The following is a 26,953-nucleotide window of genomic DNA, read 5'->3' as shown; positions in this document are numbered from 1 at the left end:
GTGGAGAAAAGGAAACCCTCTTGCACTGTTGGTGGGAATGTAAATTGATACAGCCACTATGGAGAACAGCATGGAGGTTCCTTCAAAAACTAAAATCAGAACTACCATATGACCCAGCAATCCCACTACTGGGCATATACCCTGAGAAAACCATAATTCAAAAAGAGACATGTACCACAATGTTCATTGCAACTCTATTTGCAATAGTCAGGAAATGGAAGCAACCTAAATGTCCATTGACAGATGAATGGATAAAGAAGATGTGGCACATATATACAATGGAATATTACTCAGCCATAAAAAGAAACAAAATTGAGTTATTTGTAGTGAGGTGGATGGACTTAGAGACTGTCATGCAGAGCGAAGTAAGTCCGAAAGAGAAAAACAAATACCGTATGGTAACACATAGATATGGAATCTGAAAAAAAAATGGTTCTGAAGAACTTACAGGCAAGACAGGAATAAAGATGCAGGCATAGAGAATGGACTTGAGGACACAGGGAGGGGGAAGGGTAGGCTGGGATGAAGTAAGAGAGTGGCATGGACATATATACACTACCAAATGTAAAATAGATAGCTAGTGGGAAGCAGCCACATAGCACAGGGAGATCACCTCAGTGCTCTGTGACCACCTAGAGGGGTGGGACAGGGAGGGTGGGAGGGAGACGCAAGAGGGAGGGGATATGGGGATATATGTATACATACAGCTGATTCACTTTGTTATAAAGCAGAAACTAACACACCATTGTAAAGCAATTATACTCCAACAAAGACGTTAAAAATAAATAAATCAATCAAAAATTAAAAAAAAATACTGAGTTAATGTATCAGCAAACAAAAGCAGTCATCACCTACTGAGCTCCTTCTATGTGCCTGCCGTCTTAGTGTGAGTTTTACATAAATCTTAATTAATTTCACAATGACCCTATGATGTAGGTGATAACACTACCAAATTTTACAAATTAGGAAATTAAGGCTTTCAGGTATTAAGCTGCTGAAGCTAACAATACTAGTAAATGGTAGAGCTGGATAAATAAATGGTATATCCATACAATGGGACCCTGCTCAGCAATAAAAAGGAATGAACATGCAACAACTTGGGTGAACCTCAAAACAGTTATGCTGAATGCAAGAAGCCAGACCAAAAGGAATACAGATTATATGATTCCATTTATAAAATACTCTAGAAAAATGCACATTCATCTAGAGAGAGAGAAAGCAGACAAGTGTTACCTGGGGAATTGCAAGTGGAAAGGGGCAGGATGGACGGATTGCAAAGGGATGTGACAAGATTTTTAGGGGTGATGGATATGTTCACTATCTTGATTGTGATGATGATTTCAGGTTTCAAAACTTAGCAAACTATAACCTTTAAATATGTACAATTTGCTGTACATCAATCATACCTCAAGCTGTCTAAAATAAAGTGAGAGAGAAAGAGAGAAGTACAGGGCCTACATACAAAGCAGTACCTCCCCAACTCTATATTTAATTTAATCTTACGTTCTTAAAGTATTTTTCCCTTTTTCTTTCTGTAGCTGAACAATTTATTATAGAATAAAACAGAATCAGTTTTAAATACAGCTACCAAGTGATTTGTAGTGCTCTTACTCTGACCTCTAAAACCGAGGAAGAAACAACATAAGCCTATAATGATCACCAACAGTGAATCAGTGTTATTGCAAAGTACTATTAACGTTATTGCCATCAAATGATTAGGACAAGCAGTGGGGGGGAAATGTTGAATGAATCCCTGTACAGCAAACATTTCTTGAACACCTGTATGCGCCAGACACTTTTAGGTACACGTGTTGGGAAAAAAATGCGTAAGACACAGTTTAAGTTAGTACAGAGGTGACACTAATAATTTGAGTACTGCTGATCTAAGGAATGATGTTGCTCCTCTGTAACCAAAGTTAAGTGGAGAGGAAGTCTCAAGAGAGAAAATGAAGAGGTGTGTCTATAAGCTATCGAGGTAACAAACTAGTGACAAAATGATGGATTGAACAGTTAAGAGAACATCCAAGTGCAAAAATACAAAACCATAATGTCCTTCAGCATAATCAGTACAAAGGGTACCAAGGATTTACCACTTGAAACCTCCCCTAAGAGAGTCATCAGGGTCAGCCCAGTCTTGTAAACAGCTTATCTCTCAGAAAAACAATTTATAGCCAACTGTTGATAAACCATGGTTAAAGTAAATACTTGATCTTGAATTTGTTTTTTTAAAAAGTAACTTGCTATGAATCAGGGAACTATTTAAATAGTAGAAGGCATTTATTGCTTGGATTAATAGTAAATAACAGGGCTTCCCTGGTGGTGCAGTGGTTGAGAGTCTGCCTGCCAACGCAGGGGACATGGGTTCGAGCCCTGGTCTGGGAAGATCCCACGTGCCGCAGAGCAACTGAGCCCGCGAGCCACAATTACTGAGCCTGCGCGTCTAGAGCCTGTGCTCTGCAACAAGCGAGGCCACGATAGTGAGAGGCCCGCGCACTGCAATGAAGAGTGGCCCCCGCTTGCCACAACTAGAGAAAGCCCTCGCACAGAAACGAAGACCCAACGCAGCCATAAATAAATAATAAAAAAATTAAAATTGCAACCTCCCTTTAAAAAAAAAAAAGTAACTAACAGACACTAAATTGTCTACAGCAACATGGGAGGCCTCCCCACACTACCCCCTCAGTCAGATGAGCAAGCCTACAGGGGCAGTGCCCGCTCACTCTGCCAGCATCTCTCAGAATGGGAGGCATGGCCAGAAGAAAGGGGAAGCAAGGGAGTCCTAAAGTGGCAGTGCAGTCAACCCTACAGCATCAGGTGTGAGGAACTGGGTAGTGAGGGAGCCCACAGGTGGGGATGCACCTCACTGAGATAATGAAAAACCAGAAAATGTCAGCTAAGAAATAGAGCATGATAACCATTTGGCAGTTTTCTGTCAGGTGATGCCTATGTACGTTTATACATACATGACGTACACGCATCATTTTTATCCCTTTGGGAGGCAGTAACTCAATGTGTAAGAGGAGAGCTCTAAAGTCAGAATGCTTAGGTTTGAATTCTTGCTCAGAGCTTAGTTTTATGAGCTCTGCAACCTTGGCCGAGTTACATCACCTCTTTGAGACAGTTCTTCTCATCCATAAAACAGTGATAAAAAATAATAAAATAGTATCCACCTCAATGATTTTTGTGAGGATTAGATGAGATAACATATGTACTGATACCAAGTGTATCAAGGTAAGTATTCAATAAATGTTCACCATTATTGTTTTTATGTCTGAAAATGACCACTGTATTCCTAAACACGAGGCAATTTACTGTGTCAGTCCATATTAAATCCTTTTCGTACCGTGTTTTGAGTATTTATTGTTGTTTGTTTTTTTGTTTTTATTACTTCATCTCTGATTTGGGGTTATCCATAACTACCTTCTGCCCCATTTTATTCCTGATTAATCAGGAGGAAATGGTAAGCTCAGTTAAGTATCCTGGATCAAAACCGGTCGTAAGCTGGGATCCACCTAGTGATCAAAATATAACTTCGTTTTGAAAGTCTCTTGCCTAGCACTTTTGCATGACTGTCCTTTAGGGGATAAATGTCAAAAAAAAAAAATTTTAAGTTTGAAAAAAATTGAGGTCCTGATAACTGATCTGCTATCCTGAGAACACTAAACCAGCAAACAAATAAAACTCATGGTACCTACCTCCTTCTGTGCACCTTTAATTTCTGAACATTCTTCTAGTCTTTTTAAAACATCCTGGGTAATCAAGAGTGCATCTGAGAAGATTTTTTCATTTTCTAGAAGAAAATTCAGCTGGTAATGTTTCCCCTCATACTCTGAATGTAAAACAAAACAAAATTTAAAAAATCAGTGATTGATTACTTGAAATAATTTTTAAAAGTTTAAGCTGTCTGAGAACCTTTAGGTCATGTACTGCATTTGTAAACAAAACAGCTAATGTATCAGTTATGAGTAATAGCAAACAGCATCTCTAATAGCTTCCTCCTTTGTGCCATCATCATCCTAGTTAAAATAACGGGTAAGAATCAAAGATGGTACATGGTTATTTCAATACTGCTTTTCTGCTCTGTGGTTCATCTTCAGGCTTGCAACACTCAAAACCACAAACACTTTTAAAAGAAGAATGTCCTAGTACAAGTATTGCATTGGATTTTGGTTTCCAATCTAACAGTGATCTTTGATAAATTTATCAATGAAACAAACAAACAAACAAAAAACTCATAAAGATCACTGAATCTAGTAATTGACAACAGAAGGACAGATTACAAAACAACTATTAAATGAATATTACCTGATTCTGGGCTTGCTTCCTTTGCCTCAGTAAAGGTTTGTACAACAGGAGAAGGGGAAAAATCTTCAGCTGTCAGAGGAGTCTCCACTGGGGTGTCTGCATTCCCCTGAATCCCCTGGGCAGCGGAAGGATCCACACTCATCTCTTGCACAACCGTCTGGATCACTTCCCCCACCTCGGCTTTCACAGGGGCCCCTGGAGGGGTGGAAACCTCCGGGGAAGAATGAAGCTCTCCAGCACCCTCGGAGGAAAGGATTTCTACTTCAGGCTTCTCCAACTCCTTCCTGGATGACTCTGAGGATGGTGTGGAGACATCCCTCACCACCTGACCCTGAACAGAGCAGTTTACAAGGCTAGTTAGAAGATTTTTACAACTAACAGCCACATCAAACATCTGTAGGCTGTCAGCTAAGGAGATGATTTTGGAGAAGTTGTGTTTGCCCACAGGTAGTTTGCCAGTGTACATCATTTCTAACAAGAGGGCAAACTCCTCAGGGCTCACGACAGATGCATCGATGGAGATGGTGTCTGTGTTGTCCAGCAGGGTTTTGAACAGGAGGCTGGCAGCAGCCAGGACAAGTTTGTGGGCCCTGAAGTAAATGGTACCAATGGAAATGGTGCAGTCACAGAACTGCTGCTCCTTGCACAGCGTGTAGAGCTGCTGCAGCAGCTGCCGGCTATAGTTGGGGAGCTCCATCGCATCAGCTCTGTCTGAGGACTTCCTTTCCTCTCTTCTTCCAGAATCACTTTGTGAGGATCAGCACTAGATCCTGGAAAAACCCCAAAAATGCCATGTTAATACTTCATAAGCACACAGGGAAATGCCCTGAATGAAATATGAAAATGAACAGGCAATTCGCTGGTTCATTCAGCAAATGCTGCTGAACAGGAAGGGGTACTGTGCCAGGTATACTGAATTAATCATGATAATAACTGGCATGGGTTTAACTGCATGAACAGGACTATGCTTAGTGTGTCATCTGGATGATCTCATTTGATCCTCACAAAAACTCACTGGAAAAGTACTGTATCCTCCCCATTTTATATGTAAGACTGAAGCTCAAAGAGACTGAGAGAACCAGCTTAAGGAAAAACAGCCATTAAGTGGCATGCCCATGTCTCACTGATTTCAAAGCTGTAAGTAACTACATTGCTAAATGCATTCTGCTCTCAAGTTCTCAGCCAAATAAAGGAGACATATATATATAGATAGATAGATGGATAGATAGATATAAACAGATTTATAATACAATGTCCTCATATTACTTGACCTATCTGCAGCACTGAATACAGGTCGTCATTCCCTCCCCTTTAAAATGCATTTTTCACTTGATCCTGCGCTCTCTGGTTCCTTTGCTGGGTTCTCTGCATCACTTTGGCCTCTAAAGTTTGCTGTGCTCCAGGACTGTCATCTCACTTCTTCTCTCTCATCTGATTCCATACCTTTGAAATATCTAAATGTTGAGAGCTTTTAGATTTATATTTCCAGCTCAGCCCTTTCCTCTGAACTGCAGACGCACACTTCCAACTACCTATTGAACATCTCTAATTGGAGGCCTGTTAGGTTTCTTAAACTTAAATCCAAACTCCCCCGCCATCTTCCCCACTTCACAGCAATTCTGTCCCTTCTAGTTGTTCAGACCAAAAACCTAGAAATCATCCTTGACTCCTGTTTTTTCTCATATCCCTTACCCAATCCTTTATAAATCCTGTTGGCTCTACCTTCAAAATATATCCAAAATCCAATCACTTACTACTACCTCTACTGCTTCTACTCTGGTCAGCCCAAGCCACCATCACCTTTTATTTGGATATTGCAACAATGTCCTAACTGGTCCCCCATGCCTCCACCCCTTCCTAGCCCTACCCCTACCCTACTCTATCTTCAACCCAGTAGTCAGAGAGATCTTTTTAGCACATAGCCATATATGTCACTTTGCACAAAAGTCTCCATGGTTCCTGGTCTCAGAGTAAAAGCCAAAAGCCAAAATTCTTACTCTGGCTGTCATTAGCTCTAAAACCTCATCTTCTGCCTCGCTCCCCCTCACCCATTCTGCTGTAAGCACCACGCCTTCCTTGCTGATTGTGGAACACACTAAGCATATTCACCCGTAGGTTTCTTCACATGTGTGCATGGCTCACTCTCTCACTCCCATCAGGACTCTGCTCAATGGCCACATGATCAATGAGGTCTTCCCTGATCATGTTCTTTATTTTATTTATTTTTTAATGATTTAGAACATTTAATCAAATCTGACCATGTTCTTTAAATAGCAACCTCCTCTCCAACCACAGAACATTCCATCCCTCTTACTCTATTTTTTTTTTTTTTTGCAGTACGTGGGCCTCTCACTGTTGTGGCCTCTCCCATTGCAGAGCACAGGCTCAGCGAGCCCGCTCCGTGGCACGTGGGATCCTCCCAGACTGGGGCACGAACCCGTGTCCCCTGCATCGGCAGGCAGACTCTCAACCACTGCGCCACCAGGGAAGCCCCCTCTTACTCTATTTTTTATCATAGCCTACTGACACATATTTTTACTTACTTATCATGTACCCCCCTTTACTATATAAACTCCATTAGGGAAGGAACTTTTTTTTTCATCATCTGCTGCATCCCAGTGCTTAAAATTCTGCCTAACACAAACACTGTTGGTTAGTTGGTGGAATGAATAAATGAATGGCAGGAAATGTAATGATAGAGATTTGTACTTAGAAGCCCAGTTTGGGGAATAGGGATATCCAAGAGTTAAGAGTAAGGTTTTTGTGGAGGAGCTAACAGCTAACCTGCCTTAATAAGTGAGCAGGCACTGATGAGGTGAAAAGAGTGGGAGAAAAAGGCACTCCAAGCAGGGAAGCCTGCGTGAGGCACACAAATAAGAAAACATCACATGGCAGGAAGGAGGTTTAGGAGGGGGGATTATAAGGAGTTCAGTGATACTGAACATATAGAAAGGGACAGGGAGTGTCAGGAGATGAATCTGGAAAGGCAGGCAGAGGTTCTGGCCACAGAAAGATACATGGGCCATGCTTAGGAGCTTGGATTTATCCTAAAGACAATGAGGAGTCAATGAAGGGTTTGAAGGGCTTTAAGCAGGAAAGTCACATGGTCTTTGACATTTGTCAAAATAACATTGGTTGCCTTTGTTACCTTTCCACTCCACCACTATTCCTTATTTTCCCACATTTGAAACTGACAAATAAAAATAAAAATGAAAATATTTCCAAGTTCTGGTTTCCAGGTTTCTGGTCTGGCATGGAAGGAGCTTAAAAGTCACCATTCTAACTTGACAGGTAAAAAGGCAAACAGACAGAAAAATCAACAACTCTTCTTAGCTCTGTCAGAGAAGTGAGGTCACAGGGCAAAACTACTGCTCCCAAAATTGGAGAGACTGGCAGAGAATCACAACTTCTCAGAGCAGAAACCCACCAAAAGAAATCCATGGGAAGCAGTGCCAGAATAGGAAAACTAAACCTAAGTTAACGAATTGATGGAGGCTCAGGGTGGACAAGTCTGAGAGTTAAAAAATCCAGAGGGACAGAGTCATAATTTTGTGAGTTTTAACTCCAGGAGCTCTACTGGGTACTCACAGTGAATACTGGGGGGAAATTCCCTTCTGCTTCTGGCAGGAGGAAGGAGAAAGTAACCATTTTAAAATATGACAGAGGATTCTGTTCTTCTCAACAAGGCCTAGAATCAGAAGAAACTATTTTACCAGAGTCTAACCTAACTGGAGGAAAGGAAATACCCAACGTCAGCCCACTCTAGCCATCCTGTACCACTTAAGGAGGTGGGGAGGGGGAGACTGAACAGTATCAGTGAAGTTCACAGTCCAGGGGCACAGACTTACCAAAAGACTGAGACCTAATGATAGGTCTATAAAACACACTTCCTCCCTTCACATCTTACCACCCCATCACTACAGTCATACTTACCACAGTTCCTTTTACCCAGTACTTTATGTCTCCCTTTCAAGAAAAAACTACCAGGCATACTAAAAGGCAAAAAACACACTTCAAAGAGACTGAACAAGCATCAGAACCACAGTCAGATATGTCAGGAATTATCAGACAGGGAATTAAAAAAATGATTAATAAGGGATTTAAAGGAAAAAGTAGACAACATGCAAAAACAGATGGCAATGTAAGCAGAGAGATGGAAATTCTAAGAAAGAATGAAAAAGAAAAGCTAGAGGTTAAAAACACTGTAACAGAAATAAAGAATGCCTTTGATGCACTTACTAGTAGACTAGATATGGTTGAGTAAAGAATCTCTGACCTTGAGGATATAACAATAAGAAACTTCCAAAACTGAAAAGCAAAGTGAAAAAGGTCTGAAAAAAACAGAACCAATATCCAAGAACTGTGAGACAACCACAAAAGGTAAAACATATGTGCAATGGGAATATCTGAAGGAGAAGAGAAAAAGAAACAGAAGCAATATTTGAAGCAATAATGACGAAGAATTTCCCCAAATTAATGTTAGACACCAAACCACAGGTCTAAGAAGCTCAGAACCCCAAGCAGGATAAATGCTTTTAATAACTATACTTAAGCATATCATATTCAAACTATAGAAAAATCAAAGTTTAAAAAACAAATCTTGAAAAAAGCCAGAGGAAAAAGGACCTTTCCTTCACAGAAGCAGATAGGAATTACATCTAATTTCTCCTCAAACAACCATGCAGGCAAGAGGAGAGTGGAGTGAAATATTTAAAATGTTGAGAGAAGAAAACAAACTACCAACCTAGAATTCTACCCTGAAATTTTTTCCTTTAACAGTGAATGTAAAATACTTTCTCAGACCAGCAAGGTTGAGGGACTTGCTTGCCAGTAGACCTGCCTTCCAAGTAATGTTAAAGAAGTTATTCAGAGAGAAGGAAATGATAAAGTACAGAAATATGGAACTACATAAACTAATGAATAGCACTGAAGAATGAACAGGTGAAGGTAAAACAAAAATTGACATAGATAGCAGTTTTATTTTTTATTCTTAACTGACATAGATAGCAGTTTGTTCAAAATAATGACAGCAACAATGTATTTGATTATGTATGCTTATGTTTATACAGGTAACCCTTGAACAACACAGGTTTGAGCTGTGAAGATCCACTTACATGTGCATTTTTTCGACACTAAATACTACAGTACCACGTAATCTGCAGTTGGTTGAATCCACAGATACAGAGGGCTCACTACAAAGTTATATGCAGATTTTTGCCTGTGCCAGAGGTCAGTGTCCCTAACCCCTGCATTGTTCAAGGGTCAATTCTATATGCTTATGTATAAATGAAATGAATGACAGCAATAATACAAGGGAGAGAAGGGAAGGATTAAGATTATGTTATTAGTATTATAAGGTACTTATAATACATGTGAAGTGGTACAGTGTCATTTGAAAGTGGATTTAGATTAGTTGTAAATCTATTGCAAACTATAGGACACCACTAAAATAAGTTTAAAAAAGAAGTATAACTGATATGGTAAAAAGAAGTGAAAATGGAATCACGTCAAATGCTCAATTAAAACTACAAAAGAATGAAAAAGTATGTTAGACAAAAGTAGGAACAAAGAACAAGGGAAACATATAGACAACATTAACAAATATGGTAGATCAATGCTCTAAATATACTAATTAAAAGACAGATTGTCAGAGTGGATCAAAAAACAAGACCCACTCTGATGTTGTCTACAAGAAACCCACTTAAAGATGCATACAGATTAAAAATAAATGCATGGAGAATGATATACCATGTTAACAGTAATCAAAAGAAAGCAGGGGAGCTATATTAATTTCAGACAGAGCAGACTTCAAGTAAGGAAAGATATTAGGGATAAAGGGGAGTTACTGAATGAAAAAGGGGTCAATACTCTAACAAGACATAATAATCCTTATTGTGTAGGCAACTAACAAAAGAGCATCAAAACACATAAGGTAAGCTGAAAGAAATACAAAGAGAAATAGGTGCATCACTATTATAGGTGGAGACTTTAAACACCTCTCTATCAGAAATGGATAGAGCCTGAAGGCAGAAAATCAGTAAGGACATCAGTGAAGTTAATAGCACCATCAATCAATTGACTATAGACTACTTCATCTATAGCATATTACATATTCTTCTTAATATCACATGGAACATTCAACAAGATAGACCACATTCTGGGCCATAAGTTACCTTTCACAAATTGAAAAGAATAGAAACCATACACTCTGTTCTCAGACCACGATGGAATTAAACTAGAAATCAATGACAAAAAGATAGCTGGAAAAATCTCCAAATACTTGGAGATTAAACAACACACTTCTAAATAACACATAAGAAGAAATCTTAAGACAAATTCAAAAATATTCTAAACTAAATGAAAATGTAAATACAACTTATCAAAATTTATAGGATGCAGCAAAAGCAGTGCTTAGAGGGAAACTTATAGCACTGAATGCATACATTAGAAAAGAAGAAAGATCTAAAACCAATAATTTAAGCCTCCGCTTTGGGATACTAAAACAAGAAGAACAAAGTAAATCCAAAGTAAGCAGGAGAAAAAGAAAATAGTGGACAAATAAATGAAACTGAGAAAAGGAAATCAAGAGAAAAAAAAAAACAAACCTAAAAGCTGGCTCTTTGAAAAGATCAATAAAATCAATAAGCCTCTACCAGGCTAATTAAGAAAAAAGAGAGAACACAGATTCCTAATATCAGAAATGAAAGAGGGGACACCAGTACAGATCCCATGCACAATAAAAGGATAAAAAAGGAATAATATGCCCACAAATTTGGTAACTTTAATGAAACGGATCAATTACTTGAAAGACACAATCTGCCAAGACTCACACAAGGAGAACTAGACATCTGAATAGGCCTAATCTATCAAAGATACTGAGTCAATAATTAATAACTTTCCAACACTTGAAGCAGCAGGCCCAGATAGGTTCACTGGTAAATTCTGCAAAACAGTTTAGGAAGAAATTATACCAAATATCCACAATCTCTTCCAGAAAACAGAAGCAGAGGGAATACTTCCTAACTCATTCTATGAGCCTAGCCTTACACTAACAGCAAAACCAGACAAAGACATTATAAGAAAAACAAAGACCAAAATCTTCAACAAAATATTAGGAAATCAAATTCAACAATAATAAAAGTAATTTAACACCATGACCAAGTGGGATTTATCCCAGGTATTCAAGGCTGGTTCAACCTTTGAAAATCAGCAAATGTAATCCATTATAACAACAGGCTAAAAAAGAAAAATCGCATGTTCAGATCAATAGATGCAGAAAAAGCATTTGACAAAATCCACAAAATTCATGATAAAAACTCTCAGCTAACTAGGAATAGAGGGGAACCTCCTCAACCTGATAAAGAACAGCTACAAAAACCAACAGCAACATTAGAGTCGAAGCTTTCTGCCTAAGATCAGGAACAAGGCAGGGATGTCTCATTTCACCACTGCTTTTCAATATCATTCTGGAATTCCCAGCTAAAAGGTACACAGACTGGGAAGGAAGGTGCAAAACGGTCTTTGTTCACAGATGGTATGACTGTGATGAGGTATGCAGAAAATCCAAAAGAACTGACGAAAACTTTAATAATAATAACAAGCAATAGCAGCAAGGTTGCAGGATACAAGGTAAATATAAAAAACTTAACCACTCTCCTGTCTATCAGCAATGAACAAGTGAAATTTGAAATGAAAACATTACCGTTTAATTGGCACCCCCAAAAAAGAAATTAAAAATGTGAAAATACTTGAGGATAAGTCTAACAAACTATATAAGATGTATATGAGAAAAACTACAAAACTCTAATGAAAGATATCAAAGAAAAAATAAGTAAATGGAGGGATATTCCATGTTCATGGATAGGAAGACTCTGTAGTGTCAAAATTTCAGTTCTTCCCAAATTGATCTATAAGTTCAACACAATCCTAATCAAAATCCCAGCAAGTTATTTTGTGGATACTGACAAACTGATTCTAAAGTTTATATGGAGAGGCAAAAGATCCAGAATAGCCAACTCAATATCAGGGTAGAGGAACGAAGTAGGAAGACTGACACTACTCAATACTCAACTTCAATACTTACCTACAAAGCTACAGTAACCAAAACCATGTGGTACTGGTGAAAGAATAGATAAATAGACCCACAAAAGTACAGTCAACTGATCTTTGATAATGGAGCAAAGACAGTATTTTCAACAAATGGTGCTGGAACAACTGAACATCCACATGTAGAAAAATGAATCTAGACGCAGACCTCATAGCCTTTACAAATTTAGCTCAAATTGGATCACAGACTTAAATGTAAAAACACAACACTATAAAACCTCTAGAAAATACAAAGAAGAAAACCTAGGTGACCTTGGATATAGCAATGACTTTTTAGATACACCTCCAAAGGCATGATCCCTGAAAGAAATAATGGATAAGCTGGACTTCATTAAACTTAAAGAACTTCTGCTCTATGAATGATAATGTCAAGAGACTGAGAAGACAAGTCATAGACTGGGAGAAAATATTTGCAAGAGACATATCTGTTAAATGACTATTATCTAAAACATACAAGGAATTCTTGAAACTCAACAATAAGAAAACAACCTGATTAAAAAATGGACCAAAGACCTTAACAGACATCCCACCAAGGAAGAGATGCAGATAGCAAGTAAGCATATAAAAAGATGTTCAACGTCATATGTCATATGGGAATTACAAATAAAACCTATTAGAAATGACAAAACCCAAATCACTAACAACACCAAATGCAGGTGAGGACGTATAGCAACAGGAACTGCTATTCATTGCTGGTGAGAATGCAAAATGGTACAGCACTTTGTAAGACAGATTAGGAGTTTATTATAAAACTAAGCATATCCTTATCATATGATCCTGCAGTTGTGCTCCTTGATATTTACCTAAAAAAACTGAAAACTTACGTCCACACAAAAACCTGCACGCAGATGTTTATAGCAGCTCTATTCGTAATTGCCAAAATGTCTTTTACCAGATAAACGGATAAACAAACTGTGGTACATCCAGACAATAGAATATTATTTAGTGCAAAAAGAAATGAGCTATCAAGCAATGGGAAGACATGGAGGACACTTAAGTGCATATTAGTAAGTGAAAGAATCCAATATAAAAAGTCTCTATATTATATGAATACAACCATATGACATTCTGGAAAAGGCAAAACGATGGAGATAGTCAAAAGATCAGTGGTTGCCAGTGGTTGGGAGTAAGGAGGGATGAATAGGTGAAACACAGAGGATCTTTAGGGCAGTGAAATTATTGTGTATAAAACTACAATGGTGAATTCATGTATCATATACATGTCAAATTCCGGAGAATGTATGAAACCAAAAGTGTACCCTAATGAAAACTATGGACTTTGGGTGACAATTACGTATCCATGTAGGTTCACTGATTGTAACAAATGTATCACTGTGTTGTGGGACAGTGGGTGAGGCTGTGTGGGGACAGGATTATATGGGAACTCTGTACTTTACTCTCAATTTTGCAGTGAACCTAAAACTGCTCTAAAGAATAAAGTTCATCTATTAAGAAATTTTTCCTTTTAGGAATGTAAATTTTCAGTACTAATCACCCCAAACCCTATCTATACTATGGTATAGATTGTAGAACATTCATAAATTCATATACTTTTTTTAAAGCTTACTCAAAGAGTAGCTTTGAGAACATCTAACCTTACTATTTGACTACAGCTTGTTTTAATATCTGTGTTATAAAAATGCATACTTTTTAAAGATAAACTGTGGCCTAGGAGCTAACTGACTTGTTGCTGAAATAGTAGTAGCAACAGGAGCAGGATTGGAATATCTCCCAGTTCTTGTGGAAAACAGAAAAAAAAGTTCTGTAAGATTTAAAACAGACAAAAGTAGGAGCTATCTTTAGAAAAAAAGGAGGTAAGTGTGAAAATTTGTAAATTAACTTATTTTAATATCTGAGAAAAAAATCAGAACAAGAATTCAATTTGCAAATAACACAAAACGACTAAACAGGCACTGATGTGGTTTTTCTAAAGAACAAATGATATCAGGAGAATATGATTTTTTTCCTAAGACAAGACATAGGATCTATGGATTACAGTAAATCAAAAGACTTACCTGGACATAAATCTTTTCAAACAATCCTATTAATAAGGAACACATTATTGGGATTATATTTTTAGGACAAACTAAAACTTACTTAAAATGTTGCTTTGGGGTCATTTCTGGTCAGTCTTTCATCAGATTAAAAAATACGAAGAGCCACCAATGATCCAGAGGGAGGTACTTTGAGCATTAACTACAGGATTGTGGTCAGAGCTATTTCATATTTTTGTTGACAACTAAATTAGATAAGAAAATAATAGAATAACTGTAACAGAATAAGCAACTGAGCAAGGTTAAAAAAAACTGAACAAAACTATGTGGTTTACCAATATATAGATACTAAAAACATGGTTATAAACTTGAGCAACAAAAGGAGAGGGGATAGTTAAGGCAGAATAAATTCAAAGGTTACCTAATGAATGTAAACTGGTAAAGTTGAAAGTTGAAATTTTACTGAGATTAATAGGAATACTAATTAAAGGAAAGACTTTTGGCGAAATGGCACACTGAGCTGACGTAAATGGACCTTTTCCTCCCACTTCACACACAGAAACACTGGATAAAATGTAACAAAAATGCTTTAAAAATATATATTCAAGCTAGGGCTTCCCTGGTGGCGCAGTGGTTAAGAAGAATCTGCCTGCCAATGTGAGGGACATGGGTTCGAGCCCTGGTCTGGGAAGATCCCACATGCTGCGGAGCAACTAAGCCCGTGCGCCACAACTACTAAGCCTGTGCTCTAGAGCCCGCGAGCCACAACTACTGAAGCCCACATGCCTAGAGCCCGTGCTCTGCAATGAGAGAAGCCACCGCAATGAGAAGCCTGAGCACCACAACGAAGAGTCACTTGCCACAACTAGAGAAAGCCCACAGGCAGCAACAAAGACCTAACGCAGCCAAAAATAAATAAATAAAAAAAAAAATATATATATATATATATATATAAAATCAAGCAAAAAAAAAAGGAAATCCCCAGGTACCTGAAATGGAAGTGACATCAAAATCAAAGCTGAAACAGTAAAGTGGGAGTTGAGACCATGATGGCCCAAAGGGGTTTCAAACTCTAATACAGGCCCTAGGCTTGGAGAAGAAAGCATTAATGCTCACGTGGAGACTGGAAATATATCTTCAGGCAGGTAGAAGGTGGGGGAGTTGGAACTGAGACCCTTGCACAAAGCACAGAGCCTCAAACAACTATCCCTCCTTTATATGCAGTCTGAAAAATCTCTGCTCACTGGCTCAGAGAAACAGAATAAAAGTTGCTAATTATCTGGGCCTTGAGTAGAAGAAATGGCACCCACAAGAAATCTAAAATGTAGGCCTATGACATACAGAGGTGAAGGATCCAAATTTATATATTATATCATATAAGAATCTTGGGCTAAGAAATTAACATAAAAATTGGTCTTTGACATGCAGGAGAAAAAAAAACAGAATACTTTCAAAACCCAAGGCACAGAGACTCTCACAGGAAAAAAGAAAAACATAGAAAGAAATGAGCTCACTATTACAAACCATATGAGGAAGACCTGAATGTGAAAGGTAAATTTATAAAAGTTAACAGTAGAAAATGTCAGAGGGTATCTTTGAAGCAGGTGTTGGGAAACTTCTTAAACATTGCCCCAAAAGCTTAAAAAAAGAAAAGATGAATATGATTATACTGATATTAAAGGTTTCTGTCAAAGAACTCTATAGTCTATAGATATGATTAATAGACAATGGACAAATGGTAGAACCAGGAGATATTTATACAGTTTAAAGACAACAAGGAGTTAATATCTAGAATACATAAGAAATTCCTGGAAACCTTAGGGAAAAAAAATCCAATGGGGAGAAGAATGGGCAAATGACGTAACAAGGCAATTCAGAAAAGGAGAAGCTCACCTAACTGGCTAACAAGTAAGAGTAGTTGTTACAATAGCAGTAAAAGCAGCTAACATTTATTATATATTCAGGAAGTGCTTATTATATTCAGGAATATGTTTTACATATATTAATTCATTTCATTCTCTTAACAACCTGATGATGCAGATGCTGCTATTATTCCCTTTTACTGATGGGGAGACTAAGGCCCAGAGAGGTTAAGTAATTTTTCTAAGGTCTTACAGTAACATGTGATAGAACATAAATTTGAAACTAGAGTAAAACTGGTGGTATATAAATTCATATAGCTATTCTGGAAAAACACTCTGGTAATATTTAGTGAAATTTTCTGTGCATATATGCCTTGTGGTCCAAGAATCATATTTCTGAGTACATTTCCCAGAAAAGTTCTCACATAGGTTCATAAGGACACATGGCCAGAAAGATCACTGGGCCATTGTTTTTTGTAGCAGGGAAATGAGAGGTAATTTAGATGTCAGTCACAAAAGGAATTTAAGTAAATATGCAGAATGTATCCTATGGAATATAGTGCATTAGAAAGAAGCAACAACTGACTATTCAGACAGAAACAGATCTTAAATACCCAACTGAATGAAACAATAACAACCAGAATGAGATCTAGAGCATAATGCCATTTATGTAAGTTAAAAACACAAAAACAAAACAATGAATAACAGTAAGGTAAAGCTACACTGTAGCAAAAGACATTTTATCAAATACATTAGAGTAAGTGCTATAAAGGGGAGGGAAATAGGAGTAGGGGTAGGAGGTGAAGGAGGAAAAAAAATCAAACGAGAAGGGCCTTGCCAAGATAGATGCTAGAGTGTCTCAGATGAGGATTCCTGTGCCACCCCCAAAAGGCAAACAGTAAAAACAAAAAGTCACATGAGGAAATGAATCACCACAACGGAACGACATTAGATGCAAGAAAGAGCACAAATAGCATCTCCAAGAATTGAAAACCCTAAAAATTATAGAATACTATGAAAAAATGCTACAAATTAATTGTTTCATTTTAATAAACAGGCAAAATGAAGGGAAGCCATAATGGAAGAAAAAGATAATATGAAAAAAGAATAGGCAGATGTGAAAAAGAACCAAAAGAACTTCTAGGAATAAAAGTTAAGTCACTGAAATTCATCTATCAATGAATTAAACAGATTAGATACAGCTAAAGAGAAAATGAGTGATTAGGAAAAGAAGTCTGAGAAAATTACTCAGAAGGTAGCAGAGAGGTAAAAAACAAAACAAAACAGAAAAACCCCAAAAACAGAAATATGAAAGAGGTTAAAGGATATGGAAAACAGAATATGAAGGTTTCACATGCATCTGAATAGGTGTTCCGGATAGAGATAATGAAGAACATGTGGCAGAAGCAATTTGAAGATATAATATCTGAGAATGTTCTAGGATTAAAGTCAGACATGAGTCTTCAGAATAAAAACTTTGAAGTATCAACAACACTGAGAAAAAGAAATTGTAAGCAAACCAAAAGAAAAGAGTATTACTTAATCAAAGAAGACAGTTTGACTGGTACAGACTTCTCGTTAATAACAATAGATATAAGAAAATGGAGTAACAGTTTTCAAATATTAAGGAAAATAACAATCAACCATGTATCTATATACAAGTTGAAACAAAATCACCTTCAAACAAAGATAAGAGGCTCAGAGACTGTCACTGAAAGAATTACTATAAGAAGCAAACTGAACCAGAAAGAAAGGATAGAATGTAAGAAAAAATAGCAAGTAGCAAGCAAAGAAACTGCTAAACGTACCCACTAGAAAAGTTAAAATCAGAAAAACTGATAATACCAAATGTTGATGAGGATGCAGAATGACTAGAACTTGCATACATTACTGCGGAAAGTGCAAAATGGTACAACTACTTTGAAGAACTGTGTGGAGGTTTCTTATAATAAAAGATTAACCATTGATACAAGCAACAACATGGATAAACCCTAAAACAGTATGTTAGGTCAAAGAAGCCGGGCACAAAAGAGTACATATATATGACTAAATCTACAGGAAAGAGACATACAGAAAGAACTAATCTACAGTGATAGCAACCAGATACTGTAGTGGTTGTGGAGGTTGTGGGGTGGTGTGGGGGAAGGGAATTAAACAGGAGGAGACACAAGGAAACCTTCTCGGGGAATGGAAATGTTCTGTACCTTATTTTGGATGGTGGTTGAAGAGTAGATATTTGTCAAAACTCTTCAAATAGAATTCATTGAACTGTATGTTAATTATATCTTAATAAAAAAGAAATTAAGAAATGTGTTTTAAAATGCACTGGCTATTTTAAAATGGATATGGGAAGGGGAGGTTAAAAACAAAGTAGAATAATGACAACGATAGTGGCTACCACTTGTTTAATGCTTATTATGTTCCAGGGACTGTTCTAAATGCTTTGCATCTATTAACTCATTTAATCTTTTCAACAACCCTGTGAAGTAGGTACTCTTATCATCCCCATTTTACATATAAGAAAATGTGGCACAGAGAGGTTATACAACTTACCTAAGGTCACACAACTCGTGTGTGGCGGACCTGGGCTCCAAATTCAGGCAGTCTGGCTCTGAGGTCTATATTCTTAAAAATCCACTGCCTCTCTGAAATTAAAAATCAACAAGAACATGGAAGATGAGAGAAGGAGAACTAGAGTTAGGATGTTCTAAGAGTCAAGGGGATGACAAAAATAATGATTAACTTTAGCTTTTAGCCTAAGTAAAGTATGTATGTTAACAGGTAAGGACATAAGGGAACAGAAACTGAACAAATATTTGCGAACAAGAGGTATAAAAGGGAATTAAGAAAATGTGATTAATACAATAGCAAGTGGAAAAGGGGGAAAAGAAAGGCAAAGAAGGTAAAGGCAAAGGTAAATAGAAAAAAACTTAAGACGGTAGAAATAAGTCCAAATGTATTAGTAATCACAATAAAGAAGCAGATTAAACGTTCCTGCTAAATGGCAGAGATTCTCTGATTGGATTCTTAAAAAAAACAGCCATATGCTACTTATAGAGAATTAATGTGTAGGTGTGTTTACATTTAAAACAGTGCCTAGCACGTAGTAAATACTATATGTGTTAGCTGTATTATTATTACCAAGAAAGACTGAATTTTCCTCATTAAATAGTTTTGAAACTAGCCATCTGACCTGACAGCTAAAGTACCTACCTGTAAATAAACAGTTAAACTATATAATCTTTGTAGACCACTTTCAGGTACAGAATACTGTTATTAAATAAATCTAATATATATTCATGAGGGATACATTAGTGACTTGGGGGCTACTGAAATGTACTATAGAGGCTAAACTACACTTTGTTGATCGCACAACTAAAATGTAAAAGCCTCTAACATATATTTTACTATTTCCCCCTAACTCCCTTTGCAAGGAAGTTAAATGGAGGGGAGAGAATATAGCGCTAAATATAATGTCACGAAAGCATGCTTTTCAGAGTTAAGAAACTATAGTGGAACACAGCATGTTGGAATCTTTAAGTCCTGTAGATTCCTGTATAGAGGCAACCTAAATTATGCTATTAAGCACTTAACTGAAATCACTAGCCTTGGGAAAATTGTCAAAGGTCCCAAGGGAAGAACATTTAAGCAACAAAAGAGCACCAGAAGGATGCATGTTCCTCAAAGCAACAACATTAAAGCCTCAAGAAAAGACTATATTGATATAGAATAGATACTTAGAAAGAAAAACCTTAATTGGCTGAACCTAGTGCTGCATAATGACCCAGAACACAAATGGGAATTCAACACAAAGTGGAAACTAGGCCAGCTTTCTAAAAGAAGCACAAAGATTTTATTTATTTAAATTTTTATTTTGTCTACTTCCAAAAAGAATCTGAAAGTTTGAGGATTCCTTAAGCTACAAACAAACAACAGTTACACACAAGGGGAAAAAAAACCCCCAAAAAACCAGAAAAAGCACAAGTGAGAACTTCAGTCAGAGCTGGTAAGAAACATGGAATCCCTTTGATGAACAAGAAGGAAAGTAACACTAAAGACTTACAGTCTCTTATATACATCAGTTAATTAAATAAAGTAGATGTTCTGAAATCCACAACTGCTGGCAATGTCCTCAGCAAGACACTCAAACAAAAGACTTTGCTGCCACTGATGAAGGGTAAGAGACTCTTTTCTGGGCCTCAGGAACTGGACCTGCCATTCCCCAATTTACTGTACTTATTTCCCCATAAGTCTTCAGCCAGCAATACACATATGTCAACTAACAACTATTTATGGGTCAATTGCCTACCAATTACTCAGCCCACTGCTAGGTGCTGTGTGGGAGCCAAGTGAAATATAAAACAAGGTCCTTGTTCACAGAGAGCTTGTAATAAAGTTGATTCAACTTATTTCAACTGGAATGACTGAAAACAGAAGTCTTAAAAGGACTCAAGAGACAAGAAGAGGGAAAGGAAGAAGAGAGAAGGGAAAAAAACAGATTGATCCCAGTGAGTGGAAAGGAAAAGGGTAGGACTGGAGTTGGTAAATGCAAGTTAGGTACAATTTCAACAGGTAAGGGTGAAGAGGGAGAGTGCTCTGGAATCATGTATGTGCACAGGCAGTTAGCACTGGACCCATTGGAAAGGCATTGGAAAGCCCTCCAGTAAGTTGTTGCCATCATTATTATGGACACTGGGCTGGCTAGGGTGGGTCTCCAAAAATACCCACTTAAGAGGAAATGTGGAACACTAGGCTGCCTAGGTTAGGGAGGCCAGAAAATGAGCAGAGGAACTTAACCTGCTTTGAGGGAGGAGTTTCTGAAATACAGCACAATTAAAGCAGAGCTATTCCAGTGACAGATGGCATGGTCTAATACGGAAAAGTGACTAGCAATGGGAAGGAAGAACAAGCAACCTATATGTATTGTCTAATAATAAATAAAGCTCCATAGGAGCAGAAGTTGGACACACATCTGCCTAGATTTCTATATCCCAATACCCAAGAAAGAAAAGCCATCCTAATACTTGATCAAGGGTCCTCCATTCCAGTTCTCCTAATAATTCTGCACTCTCCTTTGGGCACATCTATCTCATAGGCTGAGACATCTCTCATATGGCCTGGCTCAATGCAACCTTATCTGCTTAAAGTTTGTTTTGTTTCTACTGTTGCTATTGATAATCCCTATCTCCAGAATATAATCTTTACTTCTGTCTTGATTTCTGGATTCTGCTGGAACCAGAGAGCTGGAAGGGACCTTGGAGAGCCCTATTCATTGCTTTCAGCAAACAGAAGTTCATTACTTTATCTATCACGTACTCTTGTCCAATGACCAAATGACCTCCCCTTTTTAACAGAGGAAACTGAGGTCCTGAGAGGCTGAGTTGCTCTTTGATCCGAGTCAGCTTTAACCCCATGGCTATTTAGTATCTCACAAACAACCAGAATCAGGTGAAATAACAGGCACTCTCAACATAATTAGAGCAAAGATCACACACTCAGAGACAAGAAATGGGGCATCTGCTACACACAAAAAGATGATTTAAAATGTAACGTATCTAAGGAATCAGCTAAGTTAAAAGAGAACCACTAGCAATTATTTCTGAGAATGCAAGGAGGATTGGTGAGGTTAGAAAAGGGTGACCGTAGCTTTTAGCAGGCCCACATTGCTCAAGTTCAAAAGCAGTTGTCATTTGGTTTCTTCTCTTACACTGCCGGCCTGAAAGGCAGCAATATATAGTGTAAGGGATGGAGATTTTTGTATTTGATACTCCTGGGTTCATGGTAGTACCTTTTTATACGTACTGTCATTGTTGTTTCTAATATTATCATCATCACTATCATCATCATTCCATCCCCAATACTAGTCTACTACTGTTCCAATCTTTGAGATTTGTAGCAATACCTGAACGGCCTGTGTGCTTTCCTAAGGTACATTCTGGTCATTGGGAAATCCAGGTAGCCAGAACAGCTCTGAAGAATTTCAGTACTGAAGATTCTAAAAGCAGCTGAATTGGCCTAAGAGTCACCTTTGGGGATTCGGGAGGCTGTCTACCGAACTCTATGGTACATATCAAGTAGGGATAATACCTTGCTATATTCTGGGATTTACACCTCATCCTTCCATTTACCTTTGTTTTACAGATGAAGACTAAGGCTCAGGGATGTTAAATGGCTTGTTAAGGGCCACAGAGCTAACAAGGGGCATAACTGAGCCCATGTCTCAATTCTCAAGCCATAGTTCTTTTCTCTATAATATGAAGGCCTCACTGGAGTCCAAGACTTAGCTACCACTTCTGCAGATTATTCTCCCTTCCAAGGGCTCAGTAGCCATTAAAAAGTATAGCTGTCAACTCTTGGTTACTTAACGTATACTTACAGTCTCACCCTGCGGGGAACTGCTTAGTGACCCAACCACATCCACTGACCCATCGGCTCAGGAGACTGTACTTTTCTCAATTACCAATTCATGTCCCGTGAACAGAGTTAGCCGTAATGGTATCCTGCTCTCTCTTTTCATATTCTATCAAGGTTATTATTTATCAAATAATCACAAATAAGAGCTACTAATAAGCACATTTTACATGTTACCCCCTTTAATACTAATAACCCAGCAAGATAGTTAAACCCAATTTATAATTAAGTCCCAATAGTGGAGAGGTTAAGGAACAGGCCCAAGATCACATACAAAATCCAGTCTGAGCCTTTTAAAGCTCATGCCCTTCTACCCACTAGAACAGTTTCTTGTACTTTAGTGTGCGTAAAAATCACCTGGGGATCTTGTCAAAGAAAAGATTCTGATCCAGAAGGTCTGCAGTGGGATCTGAATTCTGCATTTCTAATAAGCTCTGGGTTGACTCAGATGTTGATAGTCCAAGGAATCCTCTCTGAATAGCAAAGCACTATACAATATTGCCTGTTCTCAAATCACATTTTTTCACATCTAATTATTATCAAATATGTTTTAAGCAACCCTTCAGCTCTAAAAAGTTCCAAGTCATCCTCAAAACCTTCCCCTTTGCACCTGCCCTTACTCCAGTCAGAACAGCTTTAAGAATAAAACCTACAAAATATGGAGGATTCTAATAACCAGGCCTTAGGTGAATAGCTCTGTGGCCTGGCACCAACCAAAACTCCTTTAGAATGCATTCCAGCAACCCGGACTTCCAGGGCTAGACAAGCTTCCCTGGCTGCTGCCAAAGTAAATGGAGGTCAAACTGTTCCTGATCTAGAGTAAACTGGTCACCTGAACCTGGTTAAGCCTTGGCAGGTTCTAGGATGGTACAGCCAATCAATAAATGTATGCTGAACTGGACACAGTGAAGAGATCTGGGCTCATGGCACCATATATGACCTACTGTGACATTTCCATTCTAACTACTATGCCCATCTGTCTTCTCCCACAGAGAACAGGACAACTCTGCTTGTCTTCCATAGCCTTCCATACCCAGATCTGCTAAAAGCCATATCGAACAGTATTTCAAGGCCTATATTCTCTTTTGTGGTATAAAGTCTAAAGATTAAGGCTTAATATTATGTGCTGCCTTGACAGCTGGTAAAATCAAGAAGGCCTCAAATGTCCTAACCACAAATTCCAGTACCCACTCTGCTCCCGTGGACACGGTCCCCTAGCCAAACAACCCTCCTTAACAGAGGGGCCAGGCACTGTTCCTGTTTATTCCTGGGTAGTGGGTTTCAGTTCCCTGCCAGCCCCCAAAATTATTCAAACAAGCCAATCACATCCTCTGGCATAAACCAGAAAGCACCCACCTTCTTGATACTACAATCCTGCCTCCCACAGCCCCTGGCTGTTAACTCTGCTCCTGAGTACACCCTCTGTGTTCTCCTCTGGGGCTGTGAGTATAAACTGCTTTCAGTCTCATCTGCCAGTGTCCAGTGTTGTGTGCTTAGCCATCCCCACAACCCTAGGGTAGGAATCCCTCCCTCATCAACGAGGTGAAGAGGAGGTGATTTAAACATCGTTTTTTGCCCAATCCACTGATCTCTGCTCTTTTTCCTATCCTTGAATCTCCTGAATGCCTTTGGCAAGGTCATTAACTACTCTATGATGGTAATGATGTCCAGCATTTGTTCTAAGCTCTGTCCATACATTTTCCCACTTAATTCCCCAAATATCCCTATGAGGTAGACACCATTATTATCTCTAATACACAGATGAGGAAACTAATGTCCAACAAGGTTATGCAACTTGCCCAAGACCATACAGGTATTAAGTTAGAGCAAAGCTCAAATGCAGATCTACCTGGCTCCCTGTTCTTAATTACTACCTTAGTCTTGAGAGGATTTCGGGGCTCAGTGCTATCATTCCTGAACTCCTCTCACAGACAGAGATGTGCGGCTAGATGCCCTGACAGGATCACCTGCATTTGAGATGCCATGTCTTTTGCTGGTCTCTGCTAAAAGATGGATGGAAATGTGTGCTATTGGAACAGGCCAGCTGGCTTGCCAGGAAGAGACTGGCAAGAGAGTTCCCTCAACGGCTTGAACTTTATTTACCAAAGGTCTAGTTTGGTTATCAACCTCATAGATACAAACACCCTATCCTGTAAAAGTCTCAAAATTAATCAGACTTGGGGAGTTTGGATAGTACTGTCTAAACTTATTGTTTAAGAGAAGAAATATAAATCAGAAAGTCAATTTATTAGTTCATTTATTAGTGAAATGTGCCTACTCTCTGCAGTCATCTGTGAAAAAATTCCAGCAGCAAGGTCAAGTATGATCAGAAAGCCTTTTAGGAATCACAGAAGAGACTACATCTCTCAACATTCAGTGGTGGCCTGCTGCATCTGTCTTTGACACTGCACAGTGCTGATGGGAGTGTAAACTGGTAAAAAATCATTCAGGGAAGTAATCTAGTAAGTAATCTGCTCATGTAGAGCTATAAAAAATGTCCTTGGAGAGGGACATGAGAATTTGGGGGGATTGAGGAGGATATACTTTACGTGTACTGTTTGAATGTTTTACCAGGATGTGTTTTACAGAATGTATCTGTAATATGTATCAGTTGTATAATTACAAATTAAAAAGAATGAGAATCCTATGATATTAGAAGAAAAAAAGTGTGAATGTTTATTCCTTTAGACCCACTTCTAAGTATCTATCCATAAAGAGATAATAAGAGATATAATAAAATATTTATGCACACCGTATTCAGAGCAATAGATTTAATGGTAAAAGACTGGAAACTTAGATGTATAATATGAGATTTTTTAAGTAAACATGGTATACGGACATATTATAGAATATCATGTAGCCATTAAAAATCAGGCTCTCTATATGGTACCTACAGCACAAATAACCAAAGGAAAAAAAAATAAATTGGACTTCATCAAATTTAAAAACTTCTGTGTATCAAGGGACACTATCATGAAAGTAAAAAGACAAACCACAAAATGGGTACAAATAGTCACAAATCATATATCTGATAAGGGTCTGGTATCCAGAATATATAAACACAGTGTATCAGAATATAAGGTATTCAGAACTCTTACAACTCAACAATAAAAGGACAAATATGCCCATTTTAAAATGGGCAAAGGATCTGCACAGATATCTCTCCAAAGAAGATATAAAAAATGGCAAATAAGCACATGAAAAATGCTCAACATCAGTAGTCACTGGGGAAATGCAGATCAAAACCACAATGAGATATCACTCCACACCTACTAGGATGCTATAATAAAACAAACAAACAAACAAAAAATACAAGCATTGCTGAGGATGTGGAGAAACTGGAAATCCTATACGTCGCTGGTGGGAATGTAAAATGGTAGCCCAACTGTGAAAAATAGTTTGTCAGTTCCTCAAAAAGTTAAATACAGACCCAGCAATTCCCCTCCTAGGTATATACCCGAGAGAAATGAAAACATATGTCTACACAAAAACTTGTACACTAATGTTCACTGCAGCATTATACATAACAGCCAAAAAGTGGAAACAACTCAAGCAGCCATCAACTGATAAATGGACAAATAAAATTGTGTTTATCCATACAATGCAATATTATTAAGTCATAAAAAGGAATGGAATAATGATAGTGCTACAAACAAGGGTACACCTTGAAAACATGCTAAGTTGAAGCCAGACACAAAAGGCCACATAGGGTATGATCCCCTTTATATAAAAAGTCTAGAATAGGCAAATCCATAGAGACAGAAAGATAAGTGATTGCTAGAGGTTGGGAGGAGGACTGGGGAGTGAATGCTAATGAGTATGGGGTATTTTTTTGGAGTGATGAAAATGATCTAGAATTAGAAAGTGGTGATAGTTACACAGACTTTGAATTGTACACTTTAAAACAGTAAATTGTATAGTATGTGAATTATATCTAAATTAAAAATTTTTAATTAGGCTCTTGAAGATTTTTAATAATGTGGTGAAATGCTCTCAACATACTAAAAGGAAAAAGAAAACAGGATGCAACTGTATATATAATTCCAACTTGGTTTAAAAATATATGTACATGCATATATACATTTGCATTGAAAAAGACAGAAAATATATTAAAATGTTAATAGTGGTTATCCCTAGGTAGTATCACTATGGGGGACTTATTTTCTTCTTCATATATTTCAAATTTTTTCTACAGTAAACATGCATTATTTTTATAACCTGCAAATTAAAAAACCCAGGTAGGTTTGTCTGGCTTCAAAGCTAGTGTCATTTCCA

General features: G+C 37.8%; 1 protein-coding gene across 3 annotated transcripts in view; it reads right to left on the bottom strand.

The window, feature by feature from the left end:
• The window catches only part of ZBTB40 (zinc finger and BTB domain containing 40), a 73,720-nt gene that overhangs the window by 33,416 nt on the left and 13,351 nt on the right, over window positions 1–26,953 (bottom strand). Inside the window, exons 2-5 of one of the 3 annotated variants that reach the window (XM_024766715.1) lie at window positions 18,821–18,912; window positions 14,509–14,650; window positions 4,306–5,075; window positions 3,696–3,829 (exon numbers count right to left, since the gene is read on the bottom strand). In XM_024766715.1, coding sequence (XP_024622483.1) covers window positions 3,696–3,829; window positions 4,306–5,002 — 831 coding nt within the window. In that variant the 5' untranslated portion in view covers window positions 5,003–5,075; window positions 14,509–14,650; window positions 18,821–18,912. The remainder of the gene's footprint in view (window positions 1–3,695; window positions 3,830–4,305; window positions 5,076–14,508; window positions 14,651–18,820; window positions 18,913–26,953) is intronic. The other 2 variants (XM_024766714.1, XM_024766716.1) reach the window with 2 other exon arrangements.

Source organism: Neophocaena asiaeorientalis, unplaced genomic scaffold (assembly GCF_003031525.2).
Source record: "Neophocaena asiaeorientalis asiaeorientalis breed wild unplaced genomic scaffold, Neophocaena_asiaeorientalis_V1.1 scaffold79, whole genome shotgun sequence".
In the NCBI taxonomy this organism is placed as follows: domain Eukaryota; kingdom Metazoa; phylum Chordata; class Mammalia; order Artiodactyla; family Phocoenidae; genus Neophocaena; species Neophocaena asiaeorientalis.
This window is presented reverse-complemented; position numbering and strand designations above follow the sequence as displayed.